This window comes from Phascolarctos cinereus, unplaced genomic scaffold (assembly GCF_003287225.1).
Source record: "Phascolarctos cinereus isolate Bilbo 61053 unplaced genomic scaffold, phaCin_HiC Scaffold_1;HRSCAF=81, whole genome shotgun sequence".
Lineage (NCBI taxonomy): Eukaryota > Metazoa > Chordata > Mammalia > Diprotodontia > Phascolarctidae > Phascolarctos > Phascolarctos cinereus.
The window spans coordinates 158,864,517-158,889,928 of NW_027555514.1; the positions used below are offsets into that span (position 1 = coordinate 158,864,517).

Below are 25,412 nucleotides of genomic sequence, written 5' to 3' on the forward strand. Positions count from 1 at the left end.
CCACGGCTGCCTAAGGCCGTCTCCGCCAATCAAGACCAAACTCCCGCCTCGCTACGCAGGGGCCTGGCGAATCGTGAAGCGTCGCGCCTGCGTCGGTTTCCTCTCGAAGGTACGAGCGGCCAGCGCGTGGAGGAGAGCGCAAGCGCCAGTTGAAAAGAAGAGGCGGGGGTGGTGACGCTTGGGAGAGAGGCTCCATTGCTTCGCCCACCTTTTCCCAGATAAGCCAATGGGAACTAGAGTTTACGTTTACGTAATTCTTCCTAGCAACTAAGGGCAAATTCTGTACGGTACCAGGTTCTCCCTTTCCATTCCCTGCTGGTGCCTTGTTTGTATAGGATAGTGAGAGCTCTGGTTTATGCGTTTCTCTGACTGTGGCTGGCCCGCGCAATTGGAACTTTTTCTCAACATGCAGCCCTCGACCCCAGCTGCATTCACAGCCCTTACCCTGTCTGCCTGCCTTTTTGCCGCTGACCCCACAGCTGTTCGGGGGCAAGGTTCCCCGGTGCGCGTGGGGGCTGACTGTGAAGGTGAGCGGGGGTGAGACTGAACTTGCATGGCAATGGCGCTGAGCTCCAAGGACTGCAGCTGTTGCTTGCACTGCCTTCTCCCTGCCTGGCTTATGCTATAAATAACTAGGAGCAGGAGAATGCAAGTGTCTCCACCCGTAAAATTTTTTTTTTCCTCCCTTGTTTCAAAAACCATTCGTTGGGTGTGCTGTTAACAACCTGGCCAGCCCCCCAACCTTTCCCCCCCTCCCCCGAAAGACGAAAAAAGGAAACTGTTTACCAGAGGGATAGTAATTAAATTATGGGACTCTGAAATCACCTTTTCGATCTAATAGTATATGTTATGCGGTATATACATATATTAGAGGGTTTATCTTAGTTCGCATTGAGAAGGGGGAGAGACAGAGAATGAGAATCTTTAGTTCAAATCAGTTCCTTCCTCGCTGAGACACTAAGCCCGAGACACTGAAAGGTTAAGTGACTTTTGTAGCCGCTGCTAGGACTTGAGCCTAGTTTTTCACTAGCCACTCTTCCTCTCATCCGTTCCCACCGATGTCAACCTGGCAAGTTGGACGGAAGTCCTTAAGTGGCTCATTCCTTTTCAGCTGGTAATATCTGCATCCTTTTGTCCAGAAGACATCTGTCACTAGAGTACAAACTGATTCATGCCAAAAGGAAAAAAGAAAAATTAGCCGAGAGTGAGTTAGGTGATGTAAACTAGAAGAGCGAAGAGCAAAGAAAATTAGTTTAATTAAAAAAAAATCTTTGCTTTACAGTATAAAAGTTAACTGGAGTATTGGAAGGGAATCAAAGTCAGTAATTTCAGTTTTCTCATTTGTAATATGAGGGGGTTACCTGGATGATCTCAGGTTAGTTTCAGCTCTACATTTTTCCATTCTGTGATTCTAAATTTAGCTCCTCCTGCATATTCCTTCAACATCCAGCACTTACCTGGGAAAACTTTGCTGCTTAATTTACTAAGGGAGAGATTTAGCTTATAATGATATAAATATACAAGAAATTGAAGATAGTGCCCAGTACAACTTAATTGCTCTGGGAAAGAAGGGTGAGACAGTGAACAGAATGACAAATGTTATAGGTGCCATACAACAGCACTTTTTATTTACTGATTTTAAGTTCTAAGCCCAACTGAAACAATTATATTAGTGGTTATTTGCTGTCATTGTGCCTAGTCCATATCAACAACCCAGAAGCTTGGAATATAATGTAGCAACTATAATAAACAAAATTCCATTTAATTTCAATTGCTGGAAGATACCAGAGAGAGGTAAAGTTACTCTCCAAAGTTCACAAAGGTAGTATCCAAAACTGAGATATGATCCTAGGTCCTTTAAATTTCACAATTATAGGAAAAACCCATTATATCACCATGGAGTGATTGATATACACACACATATATATATGACTCCTACATATTAGGAGACATATATTTATATGTCTACCACTATATAAAAAGGAGCTGCAGAAATAAGCTTCTTGAGAGAAGGGATTTTCATTTTTGTAAACATAGAATCTAACACAGTGCTGACACATGATAGAAACTGAATAAGTGTTTGTTGATTGAACAAAAGACCTCACACAAAATAAAATTTATAAAATTCTAGAATTATTTTTAAAAGTAAGAATATTCTGTATATTTGATGAAATTTTTTTCTTTTTTGAGATTATAACTTTAGTAATAAATGTTGATTTTGTTAAATTAGATAACAAGGTTTCTTAAAATTTTATATCCGTTCCCTATGCCCCATGTCTTCTTTTTCTCCTGTTCTTCATAATGATATATGCCTTACTAACACAATTTGACCCAATAATAACTTAGTTGATTATAATTTCAACAGATAAAACTCATGATGATATGGTAGCAAGGACATTCATAGGGAAGGGAGTAGCAGTGGTAAAAGGATTCAGTGTATTTTCACTATTACTTAATTACATTCAATCCCTTAATACTGCCTCTCTTGTAGTCTAAGCCTTTGATGCAATGAGCTATGTATCATCTGGAAGCTAATTTTCAGAGACCACTGGGCAAAAGTGGAACAAGTCAACAATGACTTAATTAAAAAAAAACTATTCCAACCTTATAGTTCACCCTCTTCTCCTCTTGATTCTGATACCTTTGTGGGGACTAATATGGATTCTTTAAAAAACTTAATGACACCTAGGGTTTGGATTAGTATCTACTTTCAACTTTCAGAGATATTCAGTGGTACTAGTAATAAAATGGAGCCTATGAAAGTGTTCTGAGCCCATCAATCTTTGATTTTAACCATAAATATTGTTTTTCATTATTTTACCATTTTTAATGCTTGAATTATAGAAAGAAACTTTTAGCCTATTTCCTGTAGATGGCATTACTACATTATCTAGTTACTGTATTCTGTACTTCACATGTACAGTAGTTGGTAGTGGCTTGGTTGGACTGTAGTTAGATTTTCCAGTCTGTCTCATTTATCTAGCACTTTAAGGTTTACAAAGTAATTTCTTATTACCCATGGAATTTACTGGCCATATTTGAGAGTTTTCATTCATTCATTCAACAAGCATTTATTTATATATTACCCAGTACAAGGTACTGAGGACAGGAAGACAAAAACAAAATAGTCCCTGTCTGCAAAGAGCTTACTTTCTACTGAGAAGTATACACACAAGTAAGGAAATATGAATAACCAACAATTGTGGAGATCAAGATAGGCCTCATGTAGGAGGCAACAACTGAGCTGAGCCTTGAAAGAAGCTTCAAAAACACAAGGTCCTATTCCAGATACCTCATCACTATGTGGATGTAACCCTGTATTCTTGGAGGTAGTGCCAATAGAGTGAAATCTGGCAGATTTTTATCACTTTGCAAAGGCTTTCAATACTGAACTGACCACAGATTATGTTTCTTTGATGTGAAGAAGTTCACGTGAGGAGAGAGAGCACATTCTAATAGTGGGGGACAGCTTGTGTAAAGGCATGGAGACAGCAGATCAGGTGTCGTGTATAGGCACAGAAATTAGGCCAAGGTGATTGGAAGACAGAATAAGTGAGTGGGATAATGTGTGTGAATTTTGGAAAGGTGGTGTTTTATCCTGAAGATAATAGGGAGTCTCTGAATCATCTTGAGTAGGGCTGTGACATGGTCAGCCCTATCAGTCTTGGTGTTCTCACTGTAAATGTAGCCAGGAGACAAAAAGAAGTTGAAGCTGAATGGAATGGGTCACAGGTCCTCATTGTAGAGGCAAATAAAGAAGGCAGAGGGGTTTATCATGCATCTGAGGGAAATAAGAAACATCATTTCATGCGACATTTGGTAATCTCATATTGTAGTGACTATAATAAGCCTTGGTAGGCTGCTAAGTGGCATGGAGGATAGAATTCCATGAGTTCAAACCCGACCTCAGAAAACAGCTGTGTGACCCTGAGAAAATTTAATCTCGAAGTCTCAGTTTCTTCATCTCTAGAACAGGGATAAGAACAGACCCAATATTACCTTGTAAGGTATTAAATGAGATGATAAATGTAAAGTGTTTTGCAAAGCCAGAAAGTGCTATGTAAATGTTAGCTATTATTAAGAGGACCATGAAATAAATTGTAGCTTATGTATTACCAAAGATGATGAGGTAGAAAGAGTTCTTCCATGAAGAACTCAAAAAGACCCTCCAAATTTAATCAGCATGTACTTTAATAATGACTTCTCTGCAAAAGTAGGCATAGGATAGATAGCAAAAGTATGTTAGAAAAAAGTGGCTGAGGAGGAAATGAGAAGACTAAAAGACTTGTAGACCATATAGAAGCTTTATACCCCCATATCACAATAGTTTTATAAGAGAAGAAAAAAATATAGGATATACTGAGCAATTAAAAAGTCATAAAAATGACAGGATTTCTCCTCATGTAGGAGTATTTGTTTGTTCAGACCATTAACTTGCTGGAATGAAGCTCCAAATCCGTATTGAACTGGAAGAAAGAATAAAAAGGAGACTATTTAGTAGGCAATCCCCTCTGGGAAATGGATAAAATGACAAACATTGACACAGATTGTTATTATTTCCTAAAGAAGTTAACATTTAAATGAAATTAATCACTACAACAAAATGACCCAAAGAGTCTGGAAACTTTTAAATATCTGATCTCCTCGACAAGTAGAGAGATAGCATAGTACCAGTTTGGAGTATAATCTTATTTACAAGATCTTAGGGAATAGGATGGTGGTGGGTAGCACCTTACAAGTAATTCGTTAACAGTAGAGGGATAAAAAAAAAGTTTTCAGAAAGCTTGGAAAGAGACCCAACTAAGCAAAGCTACTAAAATTGTTTTCTTAAAGCACGAGTCTGACCATGTCACTCTCCTCAGTAAATTCCAAGTGGCTTCTTATTATTAGAATCAAATATAAGTTCCTCTGTTTAACATTTAAAAATCTTAATAACATAGTCTTAACTAACCTTTTACCCTTATTATATATTTCCCCCCTCCATGTAGTCAAGTCAAACAGGCCTCACAGATGAAAGTCCCCCTCCCGTCCCTGTACCTTTGAATAGGCTGGATCCCATGCCTGGAATGTATTCCTTCCTTATCTCCAGTTCCCAGAATCCCTGTGTATCTTTCAAAGTTCAGCTCACATATTGCCTTCTTTTAAACCTCTCCTGACCCAAACTTCTCTCCTGCCTCTTGCTAATGCCATTTCCCTTGAATCACTTTGTATTTATTTTTTATAAATTTTGTTTATACCTATATGTGTACATGTTGTTTACCTTTTCAGACTATAAGCTCCTTGAGGGCAGGGACTATTTTCCCTTTTGTCTTTGAATCTCCAGTGCCTAGCACAATACGTGGCACAATGCAGATACCTTAAAAAATGCTTGTTAAATTGAATAGGATTTAATAAAGGAGCTGAACTAGATGGCTTCATTGTGTGTTGTTATCTGTTGACTAGATTTGGAGGATTTTATCAAGTTTTTTATAGTCTAGCTCTGCTTTTTCATCCTCTGCAATGCATGTTGGTACACATGAACTGCAGCTGTTTTCACTGAAAGATGAGGTAACCATTTGGATTTTTACTGTTCTCTCTGGGTGCATCATGAAACCAGTATTGCCAATTTCATTATCACCATCAGTGCATTTCACCGCAACTTTTATCATTTACAATAAGAATGTCAATATAGATGAGTTTCACTTTCTCTAGCATTGAATCAACTTGTTTGTAAAGGTTTCACATATAACAAGTTAAATTAATATTTGTGATGCCCTAAAAACTTTATGATTCTTACTTAGTGCCCTCTAAGCATGTCTGCCACCACCATGTGGAAGCACAAAGAAGCTACGTAGGATGGAAGAACATTTTTTTATCTTTCCTGTTTCAAGGTTCTCCATGAGCATAGAGTTAATTTCCTAGTGGAGAAAGGGTTGCATATGAGCTTCTTTATACAAAGATAGGTTGTCCCTTGGACAGCAGACACATTATGTTGACAAGGCAATACTTTAAACCTTTGCAGCTTGGTCAAACTTGTAGAAGGTTGTGTTCTGCTGGTGTAATATTTGATGTCCCAAGGTTACCTCCATGGAGTTTTGTTGAGGTTTTAGAGTTTACAAATGGAAAATTATGATCTAAAATTCCACTTTTCCCCCTTGCAACCTCATCTTCACTTTTCCAACCTTTTCCCCTTCACATGCTCCATAATTCACCCAAATTGACCTATATGTACAAAAATACAAAGATAGGAGATGATAGTACCTGTGAAGAAGATGATAAACTGACACGTTGCCTGAAAACAGAAGTAACTTGAATTGTGGTTACATACCTCTTAGTTGAGAAGGATTTTTGAGTTTGCCAGGTTTTTTTTGTGTTTTTTTGAATTTCGTTTTCAAGAATAGAGCTACCATTAGAATCTTCCATTTTCTAAGGCTGATTTCTATTTTGGTTCTTTCATATCCATGACTCTCCATTTGAGGAAGCTACCTGGAGCAGTTAGCCTATTGCTACCAATGCCACAGTTATGTTCTACCTTATCCAGTGGCCCTGGATACAAGAATTGCAGATATTTGTTGGAATTAAGACTTACTTTTCTGATGCTTCATCATTGGGTAAAAACTACCTTGGGTTCTCAAAGATTATGAGAGCAAAGCACCAGCTATAATGGACCTTCTGAGCTGGAAGGGCTTAGATTATGGGTAAAACATAATTGTACTTTCTGAGGATTGGCTTAGCTAAATTTGGATAAGATAATCACCAAATTGACCCTAAATAGTTTGAAGACCATCTACTGAATTATAATGGGATTACCCTCACTGATCAAGTTACAGATTTTTGAAAAAGTCAGTTATGCATTTGCTGGATTCTCACACTATTCTGTAAATTCTGTGAGGTCAAGGACTTATATTTTACCTAAACTTTTTTTTAAATCTACTTTTCACCTAGCATAATACTTTGCTTAATAGTTAGTGCTTTAAAATATTTCTTAATTAGGAATTGAAAACAATTCCTAGTTTAGACGTCATTATTTCATTCTTAGTCACACCTCAGCAGTCATCTAACACTACTCAAACATGAATCCTGTCTGGTAAAGTAGGCTGTCTATGCTGGTTTCTCATCTTCTTTCCTGAAGATAAATGATGACAGACCCTGAAGTTCATGATAACAGATAGTTTAAGTACATAATGAGGTTTGATTGTTTAAATTCCCATAAATTTTTTCTAGAATATGCCCTTTTGGGTAGCCCTAATTTTTAAGGAAACTTTTCCTTATATTAATTTGAAAGCTCTCTTTCTGTAATTTCTATCCATTGATCTTTATTTGAATCTCTAGGGTCAAGCAGAACATGTCTAATGCCTCTTCTACATGGTAATCTTTTAAATTTTAAGATAATTAGCACATTCCACTAAAATATTTACTTCTCCAGGCTAAATATCCCCATTTCCTTTAACCAATCTATATATGGCATGGTTTTGAGTTGCTTTCCTATCTTAGAAATGCTTTGAAAATACTATATCCTGTTTGATCTAAAATATGGCACTTAGAACTGGACAGAATATTCCAGATGTGATGTGACTAGAGCCTAGTACAGAGGGATTATCACTTTTAATATGGACACACTATGCTTCCATTAATGTAGCCTATTATTAGATTGGAATTTTGGGCTATTTTACACTTTGACATATATTGAGTTAGGTTTACTTAGCAATATCTCTCCTCTCCTATACTTGTATAGTTTTTTTTAAACCCAAATATACCCTATTAAATTTCATCTTTTTAGGTCCAGACCACTTTTCCAACCTATTAATGTTTAAATTTAGGGCTTCCCTTGAGAAACCTTCCTGCTTTTCAGCAGACTATAGGTTCAAAGAGTAATCTGCCAGGTTGCTAGTTAGATGCCTGAAAGCAATTTTGACAGAACCTAAATCCACACTCCTAGCAAAGACCAGTGATATCCCTTTTGTTAATTTACCTTCCACAGAATATGTGTATGTGTATAGTTTTTATCGTGCATACAAATATAATTTCTTTCTTCTTCCTAGTATGTAAAGAATTTCTGGAAAGATTCTACAGCTCCTTAATAGCCAAAGGTGTTGACTTTTCTCAGGAAACCATAGAAAATGAATTAATCAGCATTTGTTTAGATTCCAAAGGAAAAGAAAATCGACTGGTATGGTAATTTTTCACCTTTCATTTTCACTTTTTTTGCTTGCAGATGACTGCTAATTTTGTCATTTCTCATGATGGCCTTCTGTTGTCATCTGAGCTGCATGCTTGTCTCAAATATATCCAGCTCAGAAAACAATTCTAAATTGATCTTTGAACAAAATGGAACAAAATATATTTACAGTTACTTAGGAGTCAGTTTAGTTTTGCTTTGTTTAAACTAAGGTCAACTGTTTCCAAACTTTTTATGAGTATGAATATCTCTTTTTAATTAAAAAAAATTCAGGGATCCCCTCTCATAGTTAGTTGTATTTATTTATATAATATATAACTATAGATTGAGAAAATATAAATGACTAAAAAGACTTCAAGTAGTGATTTTAAATAAACTTGTGTTTTATTAATCACAGCAGCATCTACATGTATTTAAAAAGGTGATATATATATATCTGAGAGACCTTTATTCATCCAAGAGAATTTTTTTTATGCTATTAAGTCATGCTACATGTTTTGTTGGAGTTGAATAAAGATTAAAATGACAATGTTTGATATGGATATGAATTCATATGCTATCTGTAGTAACTCCATGTGAACTAATGAGGTTCCTTGATTCACAGATCATGAACCACTTTTATAAGCCTTTTAATAAAGTTTTATGTTTAGTGATATATGTTCTGCTCTGGTTAATGTTGTTGGCATAATCTCCATCTTCTACCAATTCAAGTAACTTTTTTCCTAGGTGAAGGTTGTGAGATATTCTCTTGGGGTTGGGCTTATGAAGTTTCAACAAATTTATAAGAATTCGGGCTATGTAGAATACTCCCTAGTGGACTATACCCCAAGGATAAGTCAGAGAGAGGATAGACAGCATCCAGGCCAGAGGTTTAGGAAGGTTTTATCTCCAAGACCTTTGACCCGATCTTCCTTCTACTCCCTGGGTCTGGTTGGGGTATTGCAGAGAATCATCATCCTCAGTCTCATTCCCTGTCCCCCAAGTAAACTGAGGGTAGAGGGTAGGATGTGGAGGGAAGAACATTTGAAGAGACCGAAAGATTTCAGGACTTAAGGATGAGTTTCCTTAGAGATCATCCAGCCTGACCTCTTCCTTTTACAAAGGAAGACTCGGGCCCAGAAAGATTAAGGAACTGTTAAGTACACAGGTCTTGATGCCCAGAATAGCCTGAGAGCTTTTGTTGAACCAATTCACTTGAAAGCTGCCTTCAGTGTCAGGGTTCCTTATGAATCCAACTTGTCTAGAGAAGGCTATCTTTTCAGGGTACTAAGACTCAGTAGCAGTCTTCTCTTGATATGCTAAGATCTTATAGAGGACTTCCAATCTCTAGTTTACTTTCTTCAGGTGATTGTTTTAGAGCTAGATGCACATCTTTTCCTCATTGATCAATTCTCATACAAAATGGGAATACTGGTATTGTAAAGGGCAACATTATACTGGATGTCTGTCTGAGACTAGGAGGCTTTCTCTTCTTCCCAGGTTACCTATTGTTCAGAATAGCTCCTAGGCATTGATCAAAAAATCAATCTCTTAGTCTTCTGATTTGTCTAATTTTAGATCAGAAGATCCCTGAATAGTGGTCTTGTCTTAGATTGTTTCCCCTTGGGGAATCCTAGTCATTATGGAAATAAAATTGCAGGCTTGGCTCTCTTTTTAAGCTGAAGTTATCTTTAAAAAACCCAAACATCTTACATTACTGTTCATACTTACACTGTATTGCATTTTAAAAAAAAATTGTGTTTGCATAGCTGTCTGTATGTTTTTGCTCTATGTACAGCAAAAACATACCGACAGCTATGCAAACACAAGTTTTAAAAAATGCATACGTATTATTGTATATCCTTTCCTAGTTATATTGGATAAAAGATGGGCCTTAGAGTAAGAAAGACCTGGGTTCGTATCCTACCTTTCACACATACTATCCAAGTAACCTTGGGCAAGTCAGTTAATCTCTCAGTGTCCCAAGGCAACTTTCTAAGATTTTAAGTTGCAGACAAGGTGGTAATCTGCGTTGGTAGAGGAAGTTTCCACATCGCAAGTTTCCTCCTATACAGATGAAATCGTAGATCTGGACAACAACAGCAAAACGTTTTAAATCTTCTCTTGTATCACTGAAAACCATTTTATATGTTAAATTCCTTAAGAGAAGGGAGAACACATCCTTTGAATTTGCTTTGTAGTGTCCTTTCCACTTACATGTGAAAATATGAAACTGCCATCACTTTAAACATTTTTATTATTTAAATCTCCCCATCAAGTACCTTGACTTTCATATTTTTACCTAGAATGCTATATATAATAGATTCCTGAAACAACAGTTTATAATAGGAATGACCACAGCCATCACATAATTTATCTTTCTGATGTCTTTAATCATAAGAGTTGAACATTTAAGGGTTAGACTGTAAGGACCAAATGATTTCCACTCTCATCTCTAGAGACAATCTTTGAGCTACTGTATTATTCTAATTTTCATTTTATTTAACACTGTAAATACTCTGGGTTGATTCTTTTTTTTCAGTGCTATTATCTCGGAGCAACAAATGATGCACCTACAAAGATCCTAAGTGAAGTCACTCGCCCCATGAGTGCCCACATACCAGCAATAAAGATTTGTGAGAAGCTGAAGAGGATAGACAGTCAGATCTGCGAGCTTAAATATGGTATACGTAGAGTAAAATATGTGTTATGTCAGCATCCCCAGTTGGTTGGAGACAGAGCCTTTTCTCCTCAAGAAACATGTCTAGTTCCAGCCCACTCTTAGAATCCTGTTCAAATGACACTTTTCTTCATGAAGACATCTTCCTTAGGCATAGATCTGTCCATATCACTGCTTTCTTTAAAACTTTTCAGTGATTCCCTATTGACTGCTGTTTGAATTCTTAAAATGTAAATTCCTTTGCTTAACCACCCAAGGCCCTTCACAATCAGGGACTACCAAACCGTTTTATACTATTACTGGCCATGTGTGTTATGTGCTGCCAAACCTTACCCCATTATTCCAATTGGCATTTTTCTATGTTTGTTCACACCATTACCTATGCTTGGAATGCCTTCTCCCAATTGAAATCTCTTACCAACTTTTATGAGTGCCATTTCTTTCATGATTCTCCTAGTCTCCCTTTGAACTTACTATGCATCAATTTATGTTTTTATAGTTATTTGTGTGTGTCTCATCTCTCCCTGCTTGATTTCAAATTTTGTGAGCATCGGGACTGTCTCATTTAATCTTTGTATCTCCCCCACTGATCAGCATATCTTAGGCATTTAATAAGTTTCTGTTGAAATCTGCTAAAACTGGGGTGGAATAGTCATCCAAAGAAAATATGGTTGTAGCTCTTTATGACCCCAAGAAACAAAATTTTGCCTATTTAGTCAATCAATAAGCACCTGGAGGGGATACAAAGACAAGAGCGAAATGGCCTTTTTCTCAAGGAGTTTATGTTGTGACTATATGTAGTCTTTGGGACATAAAAGGGGAGTAAGCCTTCCTTCCATGTGAAACCTAGCTAACTTACTAGAGTCAGGTTTGCAGGAATCAGGTTATTTATGTAAAACCAACTTTTGCTTCAGGCAAAAGTCATAGTTAGCAATAGAAACAGAAAGAACAAGTTGTGACAGATGACATTTGACACATCCAGCTAGAAAGTATGGCTGTTATTGTTCAATAGATTTGAACTCTTAACAAGGAGAAGTATGGGTAGTCAACAAGGTATAATTGTTGTTCTGGGAACCTCCTTCATTCAGAAGTTTCTTCCTAGTATGGGCCTTAATTGTTTCTTAATTGTTTTTTCTTAATTGTTAAGATATTATTAATATTATATTAACCTTTTTCTTAACTGTCAAGATATTGTTTTCTGCTGACATGAAAGCATCTACAAAGTGAACATATTAATTATTATCAGTCACTAACGCTTTGTTTCAATTCAACAAATATTTATAAAACATCACTATGTGTAAGACATTGTACTAGATAGGAATGTGAATTATTTAATAAGATCCTAAGCTTTTCTGTGCCCAGTGTATTCTAATTATATGAAATCTTTTTTTTAAATTTAATTTTATTTATTTTTTTATATGAAATCTTTGAAAGCTCTTTTTTGGTTTTGGAAAATAAGATGGTTTTATAATAGAAAGTATACTAAATTGGGAGTGAGGAAACCTGGGTCCCCAAGCATGTATACCTGACTTTGGACAAGTCTTTTCTACCTCTCTGAAGCTCAATTTTCTTTTTTTGTGAAATGAGCTGTATCTGATCTCTAAGGCTCTCTTCAACTCTTAAGATGCAGAGAGAGATTTTTGAGAGCAGATTTTAACAGGGAAGAAGGTCGAAATGTCTGTGACACCGGATATTACCTGAGAGAGGCATGGTAATAGGGTCCTAGATAATCAGGGGCAGCCTGAATGGATCAGGTACCATGTGGTGGGGGCACCATGAAAGGTGTGTGGGGTACAGAAAGGTGAGGTAAGGGGTGCCAATGATAATCTGCCTACTTCACAGTTTGGTCTAATGATACCTCTGACTCGTAGGCTGCTAATTGTAAACTGTTATTTTGTATTAGGTTTATAATGTAAATGATTTTAACTTCAGTGAAGTAGAGCAAGACCCTTACATAAGCAAAACAATATCAAATGGCCTCTTATTAATGAGGAGAAATGACTACCTATGAAAGAAGCCCCTGGGGAACCAGAGAAATTAGCTTGGTACCTGTATAGGCCTATTCAGATAGGGATTAGCTACTTTTTTTCTTTTTTCTTTTCTTTTCTTTTTAATTAATTAATTTATTTTTAGTTTTCAACAATCACTTCCATTAGCTGAGTTTTAAATTTTCTCCCCCTCCCTCCTCAAGATGGTGCACAATCTGATATAAGCTATACATATACATCCCTATTAAACATTTTCATATTAGTCATATTGCGAAGAAGAATTGGAACCAATAGGAGGAACCACAAGAAAGAAGAAACAAAGCAAAACAGAAGGAAAATAAAGAGCCAATAGCATGCTGCAACTGCATTCAAACTCCATAGTTCTTCTTAGCTTTTTCCATCATGAGACTTTTGGAATGTCTTAGATCTTTGCATTGCTGTGAAGAGCCAAGTCTATCAAAGTTGGAATTAGCTACTCTTAGTAGTCTTTCCTCTCTTTTTTTATTAATGTCAAATGCCAAAGCCTGAGTGTGAGCACCCACAAACATACACATACACACACACACACACACAAATTGTGCAATGCCAGGAAGGCAGTTAATTAATGCAAATTAGTCTTCTTCCTGAAACTACTTATCTTGATATGCCCACTTTTTTACATTCTTTTTTTCTGCCTATTGTTGGCATGAAAACTGATGTTGGACAGAGCTGGGTGAGTTGTTAGTTGCTGGTTTAAGCTCTGAAAAGTTGTACTATTAGTTCAGCCATCAAATGAGGAAATATCATAGGTATAGAGTTTGCTAGTCCATAGGTTGTGAAAGTGTAATTTGGTTGGGACAAGAAGCACAGCACTTTTTTGTAAAAGAGGTAGGGAAGCTCTCTGCATATAAGCACTTTTGAAGAAGGAAGATACTTTCTGAATAAATATCTGGAAGAGCCTTAATTTTTCTAGCCCAACTCTGTTTAGATTCCAATTCATTTGTATTAGAATTGGCCAATGCTTTGTATCTCTATTTTTAAAATAGTTTTTTTATTTTAGCGGGACTAGATGGCCATGAAACTGATAAAAATACAGATGGCCCTCAGTCTGACATGATAATGACAAAGTAATGGGAAGGAAGAAAGAAGAATCTGTGAATCAAAGTTGTTGGACTTTTTACAAAGAGTAATTTAATTTTGGGTGCTCTAAAATGTGAGTTCCTTGTCCAGTGATCCTCCAATGATAGTAGACCTCTTATTAGAGGGACTGTCTTACATCCACGTTGGCATTCTTGCTGTTAGTTAAAGAAAGACATAAAAATGCAGTAAAGGGATGATGCTTCTCTCTTTTTCCTTAAGAGACAAATGAAGGAGTAAGTTTGCCCGTATGCCTGAGGTCAACTAAGGTATGTCCAATAGTGATCACTGAGGCACTGAAGTACAAGTAGTGGTCACCTGTTTAGGGGTACTGAGGCAGCTGTTTGTCAACCTGATAAGAACCATAGCCTGTTGTCTTCCCGTGGAACATATCCAAGACTTGACAGAGAACCTCCCAAGGCCTGTCAAAACCAGATGAAAATGATCTCCTCCTCATGATTGATGTGGGCACAAATGATACTGTCAGAAGATACTAAGAAAGTATTGCCAAAGATTACAAAGTCTCGAGCAATAAATTGAAGAGGATGCCCGTTGAAGATAAAGTATATAAAAAAAGAAAAACTGATTTGGGAAATGAAGAAATAATTAAAAGGTGGTGTTTGAATTTTAGGACCACAGCTTAGAATATAGAAATGATAGGTTCCTGGACAGGGATGAAGTGCACCAGACAAAGACTAGCAAGAAGATTTTTTTCTGGTGTCATACGAATCTGATCAAAAGGACTTTAATTGAAAAAGGGTGAGGTAGGGAGAAAATACCCTATGTAGCTCCACGAAGGTAGCTAGTATAAAAAGTAGCTATAATACAGAAAAAAGAATAGTAGTTAAGTCACCTGGAAATTAATAGGACACAAAATAATAATAGTCAACAATAGGCAACATTTATGTAGCGCTTACTATGTACCAGGTACTATGCTAAGTGCTTTATTATTATTATCTTGTTTGATTCTCACAACAGGAGGAGGTAGATACTGTTATTATCCCTATTATATAGTTGGAGAAAATGAGGCAAGTAGAGATTAAATGATTTACCTAAGACCATACAGCTACTGCGTATCTCAGGATGAGTTTGAATTCAGGTCTTCCTGGCTCCAGGCCCAGTGTCCTACTCAACACACTACCTAGCTGCCCCTAAAATCCAAGAAAACCCCTGGCCCCTAAATGTTTACACAAAAATTTATAAAGTTCAAGTAAAAGGCAAGAGGAACTAGAAGTCCCATGCAAAGAATCCACTTTGACCCTTGACCCCTTTGAAATCTGTTCTCCCAAAATCTAGGGTGTATGTAACACTATGCCCAGCTTTCTTCTCTATCACACATTTTAATATGGAGTGGTCACTTCCTGCCTTTCTCCCCCAACAACGTTTCTATCTTTTTCACCCCAGCAACCAATTCTTTCTTATTAGTGAGAGCCTCTGTCAGTGGTGTTTCAAGATCATGAACCACTGGATTGGAGAAGGGAAATGTCTTGATTTGCAAAAAAGGAAAGTGCTTAATAAACTATTTCATGCTATTCTTGTGGAAAAGTCAGATGTAGCTTAGATGATAGTGCACTTAGATGGATTTGGAAGTGGTTAAATGTATACTCAAGTAGTAATTAATGGCTTGATGTCAGCTTGGAAGGGTTGTTTCCAGGGGTGATCTCTAGAGATCTGTGCTTGATCTGTGTATTTATGAAGGACCTATATAAATAAAGGATACTACATAAATAACATGCTTACCAAAATTTCAGATGACACAAACATGGGAGTGATCAGTAACATTTTATATAACTGTCAGGATCCAAAAAGATCTTTATAAACTAAAATGTTGGGATGAGTTAAATAAAGTTAGGATAAACTTTATATTTGGGTTAAACGTTAATATTGCATATATAACTATGAAGTGCAAGAACTGCTACACAGAAGTAAAGTTATATGCCAGAAATTTAGAGTGGGTGAAATCAGTTTGATTTTATGACTTTTTTGTAGAGAAACTCAGATTTGGTGACTGCCTAGAAATTGGAATAGAGTAATGAGATCGTGGAGGATTATCCAGGGTTGAAGACTAAAAAACTGGAAAAAATGGAAAATTTTGAGGTGAAGGTAGTGTTTGACTCCTCCTACATACTTAACAATTGCTATCTTGTTACAATTATTTGTCAATCAGCTGGTAAATAAACATTTATTAAGTGCCTATTATGTACCAGATACTATGCTAAGTATACAGTTTTTGTGTATTTCTTATGCCCTAACTACAGTGTAAACCTCTTGATAGAAGGAACCATATCTGGTTTCATCCTAGTATTCCCAGAATTTAATGTAGTTCAGTGTACGTACTGAGGCTCAGGGACTGAATATAGCTCAGAGACCGAATAGGGGTTATTGCCATTGTTCTGGATGTGTTTGTGTTAGTCTTGTCTCTCTTATTTCTCTAAGAATTGGAACTTTCCCCAGTCCCCACTTGAGTATTATTAGATTTAGCACAATAACAAAAGATAAACCTTGCCTCTTAAGAGGTTTTATCTTTTGATATATATTTTTTTTATTTTCCAGAGAAGAAGTTGGACTTAGAATCAGTGGATCTGTCGAAGATGAGAGTAGCTGAGCTGAAAAAGATTCTCAACAGCTGGGGAGAAGAGTGCAAGGCATGCATAGAAAAAGCAGACTTAGTGGACCTCATTAAAAAGTTGGCACCCAAGTACACATCTACAAATCCAAGATCAGACCTTTGATTGAAGTTTGAACAAAGTGGCTACATTAGCAAATCATCAAGATGAATACCATTCTGGCCTTAAACCATGTGAATTACAAGCTACTGATCTAACCAGCTTGTGGTACAGGTATCATACTTGAATACCCTGGTCTCAAAATACATTATTTGTCTTTATGAGTAATGCTACCAGTGCTAGATGCCTTATATTTACTGTGTATACAAATGTCACGATCCTTCCAAAGGTATCAATGTTTTGGCTTACTTTCCCTTCTCATAACTTATTCCTAAGGTATGTGGAAAGCATTACCTTCCTCCTGTCTTAGAGAGGGGAAAATTGAGGCATTCAAAAGTCATTACAGGGTTTATCAGTACTGACCAAAGAGGCCTTGTTCCCATTTTGACATTAACCATTAGTCTTAAGTACTGGATTTAGAAAAAAAGAGAGTCAATTTTTCTTTTAAAAAATCCACTTTATTTCATAATCACTTTGAAGACAATTTCAAAACCCTGGTCAGAGTTTCACAAATATTGAGTGTCCTTACATTTAAAATCTGTATATAACTGTAATATGCCTTTGATATGTTTGATCTCCAAAATAGCAGATTTGGAGGAGCAGCTTTAAAATTATTTTCCTCAGCTCATGGCCAAATCAAAGAGGCCTAGAATAATTAAATAAAAATAAATGTTAGGTTGGATATGTGTAACAAGACTGGGAAAAATCAATCAATATTTGTCTTATTCACAGAACCAAACCATTTAGTTTTTTGCTCTTCATTGTCACTACTTAGATATAGTTTTTAAAAATATGCAGCACGTGTGTCTTAGCAATTCAATGATTTAAAAATATAAATGACATTCATTTTAAATCTTGTTCACATTATTTTTTCAATAAATACTTTTCATTCATTCCTATTCTCAGTGATAGGAATACCAGTAGCAGTCCTACCCCATTGGAACAGTTCATTAAAATACTGTTTTTTTTTAAAAAATCTACTTAGCAAGATGATGCACTGCATTTTTGCCATTGCTCTTTGGCAATGTGGCTCAGTGCCTGAATTTAAATTCAGGACAACACCACTTCACAGTAGTAAAGTATATTGTAACAAATATGTCATGTTTGCATAAATATCCTTTCAAAATTTTTTTAAATTAATCTGTCCCTTATATTGCCCACTCCTTACCTCCCAATGAGCAAATAAAAAACTAAAAACATAAATCTTTCAATGCATAGCTGCTTAATCCAGCAGAAAAATTCCCACTGGCCATGTTTAGGTGTACTTTTGACATGAGGTTAAATCATTGACTTTTATTGTGGAGGCATAAGCTTCTAAATGCCATTTTATGAATTTTAGTGTACAAAATCTTAGTTCACTTAATTATCAGCATAAAAATAAGAAAACTACTGTAAAATTGTCAGTGAATTGAAGTTATTATTTGATTCACCACAAACAATAGTTTCAAAAGTCTTATGGGATTAAAAAATTATCCAGAAAAAACTCCACACAAACTTAATGGGAGCTCTTTTGGTGATCTATTGTGCACTTGGTTTTTGTCTACACTTTCACAGGGGTTGGGAAAGTAGAAGGAAAACTGCTCAGACTGATATTGTCTTTTGTGTTTCCATTCCCACTTTCAGAGTCTCTACAGACAAACAAATCCTCCAACTAGGTAGTAAGGATGTAATATACCCCTTCAGAAAACTGGTAATCTCCTGGACCAAATTTTCTACTTAAGGTAGTATAACACTTAGAACAAAAAGTCTTTTGTAAGTGCTAAGCATCACCAGTTAAGAACTTCTGTCATCCTCTGTAAAACACTTCATCCTGAATTAATGCATTTAAAAACATAGTAGAATTGGATCCTTTTTCTGCTAAATTCAACTCTTTTTTTTTGTGAGGCAGTTGGGGTTAAGTGACTTGCCCAGAGACACACAGTTAGTAAGTGTCCAAGTGTCTGAGGCTGGATTTGAACTCAGGTGCTCCTGACTCCAGGCTGGTGCTCCACTATGCCACCTAGCTGCCCCTCAACTAATTTCTTAAAAGCACCTTCTTACTATGTGTCTGAGACTACACACCACGGTAACAAAGATGAAAAATGAAACAGTATTCACCCTCAAGGAACTTATTTTCTAGAGGAGAAAAGCAATTTGTACACAGGTGAGTAAATACAAAAATAAATACAAATTTCAAGGTAAGGTACTATCAACCTGAGGAATCAGGAGATGACATTGAGTTAAGCCTTGATGAGATCTAGTGGGTTACGAGAATCATAGGTAAAGAGTTATAAAGCATGGAGTTGAGATATGAAATATCATGTACGGAGAACAGCAAGTGGGCCAGTTTAGCTGAAATGTGGAGTGAGGAGGGCAGGAGAGGGGATATACAATCATTCTATAAAAGTAGGCTAAAATAAAAACTGTTTGTCATTTAAGTCCCTTCAAAATCTGGCTCTAGGGGAAAGCGCTAGAGCTTCTGGAGTGAGGGACTGACGGGATCTGACCTGGATTTTAGGAGTATCAATTTGGCAACTGTATGGTGGGTGTACTGAGGAGGAGAGAAGTTGGACATGGGGACACAGATTAGGAGACTATTGTAAGAGGAGAAGAGGATCTGCATTAGAGGGGTTATTGTGTAATTGTAGATATAGAATCAATGAGACTTTGCTAATTATTGAATATGGAGGAATGAATGAATGAAGAGTGGAAAATGATTTCTAGGTTGAGAACCTGGGTGACTGGAAGAATGATAGTGCTTAAGCAGAAATAAGGAGGAATGATATATTTAAGAAGAAAAAATGAATTTAATTTTAGAAATGCTAATTTTGAAATGCCTATGAGATTCAGGCAGAGATATTAAGCAGGCAGTTGGAGATAAGGCACTTTATCTCAGGAGAGAAATGAGAACTGGATATTTAGATTTCAGAGTCACAGAATCACAGAATTGAGAGTTGGAAAGGAACTGAGTGACCATCTAGGGCAACCCATGCAACAAAGGAATCCCCACTGCAATATACTTGACAATCTAGTGGTGATCCAATTTCTGCTTGAAGATCTTCAAGGAAGGAAAATCCACCACATCTTGAGTCAATCCAGTCATCTGCTTTCAAATAGTAGTGAAATCCACTGGAGCAGATGAGATCGCCAAAGGATTGTGGAGAAAAGAGAGCACAGGAATGAGTCTTAAGGTGTTTCTGCACATGGAGGTGACACATGGATAATACCTGAAAAGAAAACTGAGAAGGAATAGAGAGTTAAAAGAGAATTATAATAGCAGTATTATGTAAGCATGGGGAGGAGAGAATATACAGAAAAAGTAATCAGCAGTATTAAATGCAGCAGTCAAGAAAGTTACATTACCAACAAAATGGAGGACTAGATCTTTCTTCCAGTCCCCACTAATTTTTAAGAAACCAAAAAAAGAATAATCATGTGCCAGAAATAGAACAATTACAGGCCAAATCCACAAGGCAAGAAAGCAGGAAGCTCAATGAAGTAACAGCCTTTTGAATGAGCACTTCCAAGTCCTTAATGTGCTTATTTAGTATCTCTCCCTGACCAGCCTCCAGGCTCTGACCCGTCACATGAACCAACCCATAGACTTGTGCTTTGGGATCATACAGGGATTTTTCTCTTGCTGCAGAGACTGTTAGCGTACCTCACTCCATTACAAGTAGGAGAAATTGAATCTGCCCAGCTGGAAGTGTGGGAGGAAGGATAAGCAGTTTGAAGTATGCGTGCATGTGTGTGTATGTGTGTGTGTGTGTGTGTGTGTGTGTGTGTGTGTGTGTGAGAGACTCAGCACCAAAGTGAGGGAACTCTAAGGATGTAGAGATTCTGCCCAGAACACCCTCCCCTAACTCCATAAAAGAAATGGATGTTGATTTAGCCCACCAAGAGGAGAGGATAGGGGCTAGAAATGGCCATGTGTGTGGCCACATACAACCTGAAGGAAAGGGGATTTAAATCCACTTGGAGTCAGTCCTATCCTCCACAGGCTACTTAGGACAGGGACCAAAGCTGGCAGAAAGTAAATTCTCAATATTGGAAGAGACCAAAGCAGTGTTAAAGTTTAGTCTTGTGAGCATTCCTACCATCAAAGGAAGAGAAGTCAGAAAGTGAATGACAGGAGAACATAAGGGGAAAAAAAGGCCAAGATCACCAAAAATTTCAAGAGGAAGAAAATTTGATAAAAAACCTAGAGCACAAATGGAAAAAAAATCAACAGAGAAGGTATTAGAATTAGAAGGAATGATGAGTACTAAAATCTCAAGAAGTTTGCAAACTTTTCTAAACAAATATAAGGCAAATAAAATTGAACTAATGCCTGATGGAACTTAGACTCTTGTGAAATCCCAAGAGAGCTTTGTTATTGAGTTGTGTCAGTTGTGTCTCACTCTTTGTGACCACATTTAAGATTTTCTTGGCAAAGATACTGGAGTGGTTTGCCATTTCTTCTCTAGCTCATTCTAGAGATGAGAAACTGAGGCCAACAGGGTTAAGTAGGGTTACACAGCTAGTAAATGTCTGAGGCCAGATTTGAATTCAGGAAGATGAGTCATCCTGATGCCTAGCCCAGTGCTCTATCCACTGCACCACCTAGCTGCCCAAGAGAACATGGAGCCCCAAAAGAATGTTCTAGAATTGTTAAAAATAAAAAATGAAAACTGCAAGAAAATAAGCTAGGAGGAAATAAATATCAAAACGTATGGCCTGCACAACAGAAAAAATTAGCAGAACAGAAAAAAGTTGAGGCTATTGTGCCAAGTCTCTCCAAAGAAGGGAAAGAGAAATCAATAGATTTGGAATACAAATACACTGAAGTAAAAGACAATGTGGATGAAGAGAGGAAAAGGCAATAATGCTGAAAGAGCATGTAATCTCTACAAACAGAGCCATTGATTTTTTAAAAAATTATTTATTTTTAGTTTTCAACATTCACTTCCATAAGATTTTGAGTTCCAAATTTTCTCCCTGTCTCTCCCCTCTACCCACCACAAAAGGCATGCAATCTGACATAGGCTCTGCATATACATTCATATTGAACCTATTTTCACATTAATCATGTTGTAAAGAAGAATTAGAACCAATGGGAGGAACCATGAGAAGGAAGAAACAAACAAAAAAAAAGAAAAGAAAGATCAAATAATATGCTTTGATCTGCATTCAGACTCCATAGTTCTTTTTCTGTATGTAAACAGCATTTTCCATCATGAGTCCTTTGGAGTTGTATTGGATCCTTGCACTGATGAGAGGAGATGAGTCTGTCAAAGTTTATCATTGCACAATGTGGCTATTACTGTGTACAATGTTCTCTTGGTTCTGCTCACTTCACTTAGCATTAGTTCATTTAAGTCTTTCCATGTTTTTCTGAAGTCAGCCTGTTCATCATTTCTTATAGCACAATAGTATTTCATTACATTTATATAACACAACTTGCTCAGCCATTCCCCAACTGTTGGGCATTCCCTCAAAGTCCAATTCTTTGCCACCACAAAAAGACGTGCTATAAATATTTTTGTACACATGGGTCCTTTTCCCATTTGTATGACTAAGGCGCCATCGAACTTGAGATCAGGATATCAAGAAACAATTTAAGGGTCATAGGTATCCTAGAGGAACATAATATAAAACACCCGAGGAAATAATACAAAAAAAAGTAGGATGACTGAGAAAAGGCCACCAGATTTAATAGGAGAGATCACAAGATTACAGATCTAAAACTGGAAGGGACCTCAGAGGGTATCTATTCCAACCTCATTTTACAGATGAGTAAATTGAGGCTCAGGATGGTTAAGAGTCTTGCTCTGGGGCCTTTTTGCCCTTAGCGTCCTTTAGATTTTTGTCCCTTTCTCTTAATAATGAGAGTCTCCAGGTTCTCCATTTTGGGAAGCGGCCCAGGATGGCCATCTTTCAGTCTTCTTCCAGCTCTGCTTTTGGCTCTCAGGTCTTTTACACCTTGCAACTCATGTGGGGACTTTCTCCCTCTTCACTCAAACCCAATTTTTTAGCTCCTTTTTGCTATTGTCTTACCGTATTAAAATGCAAGCTTTTTTGAGGGCAAGAACTATCTGTTCACTTGTATTTGTATCCCCAGAACTTAGTGAAGTGCCTGGCACATAATAAGCAATTAACAAATGGTTGGTGCCTTGCCCAAAGTGACAGAGGTAATAAGTGTCAGAGGTGAGATTTGAACTCAAGCCTACTGATTTTAGAGTCAGTGCCCTCTCCACAGTTTCATGCTGCTTCTAATCTTTGACAGTCTTAAAAAAGAGAAAACCTTCAGTGGAGCAGTTGTGTAGAAATTAGATTTTTGAGGGATTTTGAAGTGAAGGTGAGGAGGGAGTGAGAAAATGGAGGCAAAGCATAGATAGTGTTATCTAGGAGTTTGTCTATGAAAGGGACAAAAGACAGAAAGATAGCTTGAGGGAATTGTTTTGTTTTGTTTTGAGATAGATGTTCATGTTCAGTTGTTTCAGTCATGTCTGATTGTTTATGACCCCATTTTGGGGTGTTTTCTTGGCAAAGATACTGGAGTGGTTTGCCAGCATATTCCTAAGCAGCAGAGATAGAACTAATGCTTAACACCCCAGTGTTAAGTGGCATTAGCAGCCACTCACTGGGGAATCTTGTGCTTACCCTGTTGGTTTGTGCATCCCTCAAAGGGTAGAAGGGTTGAATAAGTGCCACGTTTTCCATGGTTCATGGACAGCTAAGAGCGGTCTCTTTCTTTCTCTCTCTCTCTGTCTCTCTGTCTGTCTGTCTCTCTCTCTCTCTCTCTCTCTCTCTCTCTCTCTCTCTCTCTCTCTCTCTCTCTCTCTCTCTCTCTCTCTCTCTCTCTCTCTCTCTCTCTCTCAGTTCATCCTCTCTCTGAGTTGGTATCCTGGAGAAGAGAGTGAGGCTGACAGCCTTGATCAGCTCTGCCTCACCTGAATCCAAAATTCATGAGCAAGTCAAGACATCACCCTTGTGATGTTATTGGTCCTCTTCCAGAACAAAGAATGAGCAATGACAACAGACTCATTGCTGGGTGTGTGATAACCCATGACAAGGATGACCTATCTGAACTCATTTGTCAATGACTAGTATACTTCCTTCCTGTCAGACTCTCCCCAAATCCTAGTAATTATTCAAACTCTGCTCTGCATCCTCCACTTTTTCCCATCACCCTCAAACCAACACCTTCAAGTCCCAGTCTCAAGCTACCTAATCCTTTCACTTTGCTCTCTGGAATGCCTGGTCCAAAGGTAACAAACTAGCTTTCATCTTAAACCTTTTTCTTTCTCACTCTTTCCAGCTTGTGGGTACTGAGACCTGACTCCCTCCTGATGACACAACTTTCTTAGCTACCTTTCCAGTACTGGTTGCCCCTCCAATCATACCCGCCAACTCAGTGGCCATGTTGGGGGAATTAGAATATTCCTTGTTCCCCAGTGCTACTTCCAGGCTTCCCGTCATCATCATTCATATATCGAGACTCCCTCAAATACCCTAACCTGCTAGTTCATTAACTTACTCATTTCTCATGACCTCCTCCCACACCCTTCCTCGCCTCCATACAGAAATGATTATATCCCTAATCTTGCCATCAACCGCAAATATACCACTTCTATGTTCATGAACTCTGAAATTCCTTTATGTGATCACAATTTTCTGTCATTCCACTTCTTCCTCTGCCTTGCAGCCCCAAATTTTTTCTTCATCCTCACTGTGACCTCCTATCTCTTCACCTCTCAGTTCTTTCCCAAGTTATTACCCCTGCAGTAGCTACACTCTCCTCTCTTCTCCGTCTTTATCCCTTTGTGAGCCAGTTCAACTCTACTCTGTCCTGTTTGCTTGAATCTCTTGTCTCTTTGTCCTATCAAAAACCTTATCCTGCCAAACCTTAGCCTTGGATTGCTTCCATAATTTGCTGCCTTGGATCCTACTCATGTACTACTTAATGAAACTGGAAAAAATGACAGAACTGCATTACTGTGTCCATTATAAATTTGTTACATAATCTCAGCTGGGCCCTTACTGCAGACAGGTAATCTTTCTGTACCTTACTACTCAACTCACTACTCCCATTTATCAATAGCAGCTTTTCCAAATCTTTTCACCCCTCCTCAAACAGCCCATGACCCCCACCCATCCAGCAGGAAACCTGGCATCATACTTCACAAAAAATTATTAAGGCCATTTGCCCTCTCTCTCTTTTTCTGGATCTCTATCCATAATGTCCATTAGCTGTGGGTTTCTCCAAAGGCCTTCCACAGTCTCCTGGGTCCTCTTTTCTCCTCCCTCTATACTATTTCACTTGAAGATCTCATCAACTATCATGTATTCGACTATCATCTCAATGCAGATAATTCTCAGATTTATTTGTCTAGCCTTAACCTCACCTCCAGTCTCACATCTCCAACTACCTATTGGATATTTCAAACCAGCTATATCTTGTGGACATCTTCAACTCAACATGTCTAAAACTCAGCTCAGTATCTTTTCTCTCAAACCTGCTCTTCTTTCTTACTTCCTTATTCTTGTCTAGAGCAATGCTTCTTAAACTGTGGGTCACACAATGTGTGACCCTGTATCAATAAATGCCCAAGGAGGCAATGTGGCATAGTTGATAGAACAGTGGATTTGATACTGGAAGACCTGAGTTCAAATCACAGTACTAGCTGTGTCACACAATGGGCAACCTCTCTGCGCCTCAGGGTCCTCAACTGTACAATGAAGGGATACTGGACTCTATGGCTTCTGAGGTCCCTTCAAACTCTAGAGCCATGATCCTAAGTATA

At 37.5% G+C, this 25,412-nt stretch overlaps 1 protein-coding gene across 1 annotated transcript; it reads left to right on the forward strand.

The window, feature by feature from the left end:
- The first annotated feature begins 138 nt into the window (after positions 1-138).
- On the forward strand, positions 139-18,048 carry CDNF (cerebral dopamine neurotrophic factor). Its single transcript, XM_020999756.2, has 4 exons — positions 139-527; positions 8,022-8,149; positions 10,680-10,821; positions 16,475-18,048. The coding sequence occupies exons 1-4, from the start codon at positions 356-358 to the stop codon at positions 16,651-16,653; spliced, it is 621 nt and encodes a 206-aa protein (XP_020855415.1). The 5' UTR covers positions 139-355; the 3' UTR covers positions 16,654-18,048.
- The last annotated feature ends 7,364 nt before the right edge of the window (positions 18,049-25,412 follow it).

Bases quoted from the DNA above. Each gene is read 5' to 3' on its own strand.
- CDNF (XM_020999756.2), top strand. From the start codon at position 356: ATGCGTTTCTCTGACTGTGGCTGGCCCGCGCAATTGGAACTTTTTCTC. The intron at 528-8,021 runs GTGAGCGGGGGT...TCTTCTTCCTAG, and splicing joins CGTGGGGGCTGACTGTGAAG to TATGTAAAGAATTTCTGGAA. The intron at 10,822-16,474 runs GTATACGTAGAG...TTTATTTTCCAG, and splicing joins GATCTGCGAGCTTAAATATG to AGAAGAAGTTGGACTTAGAA.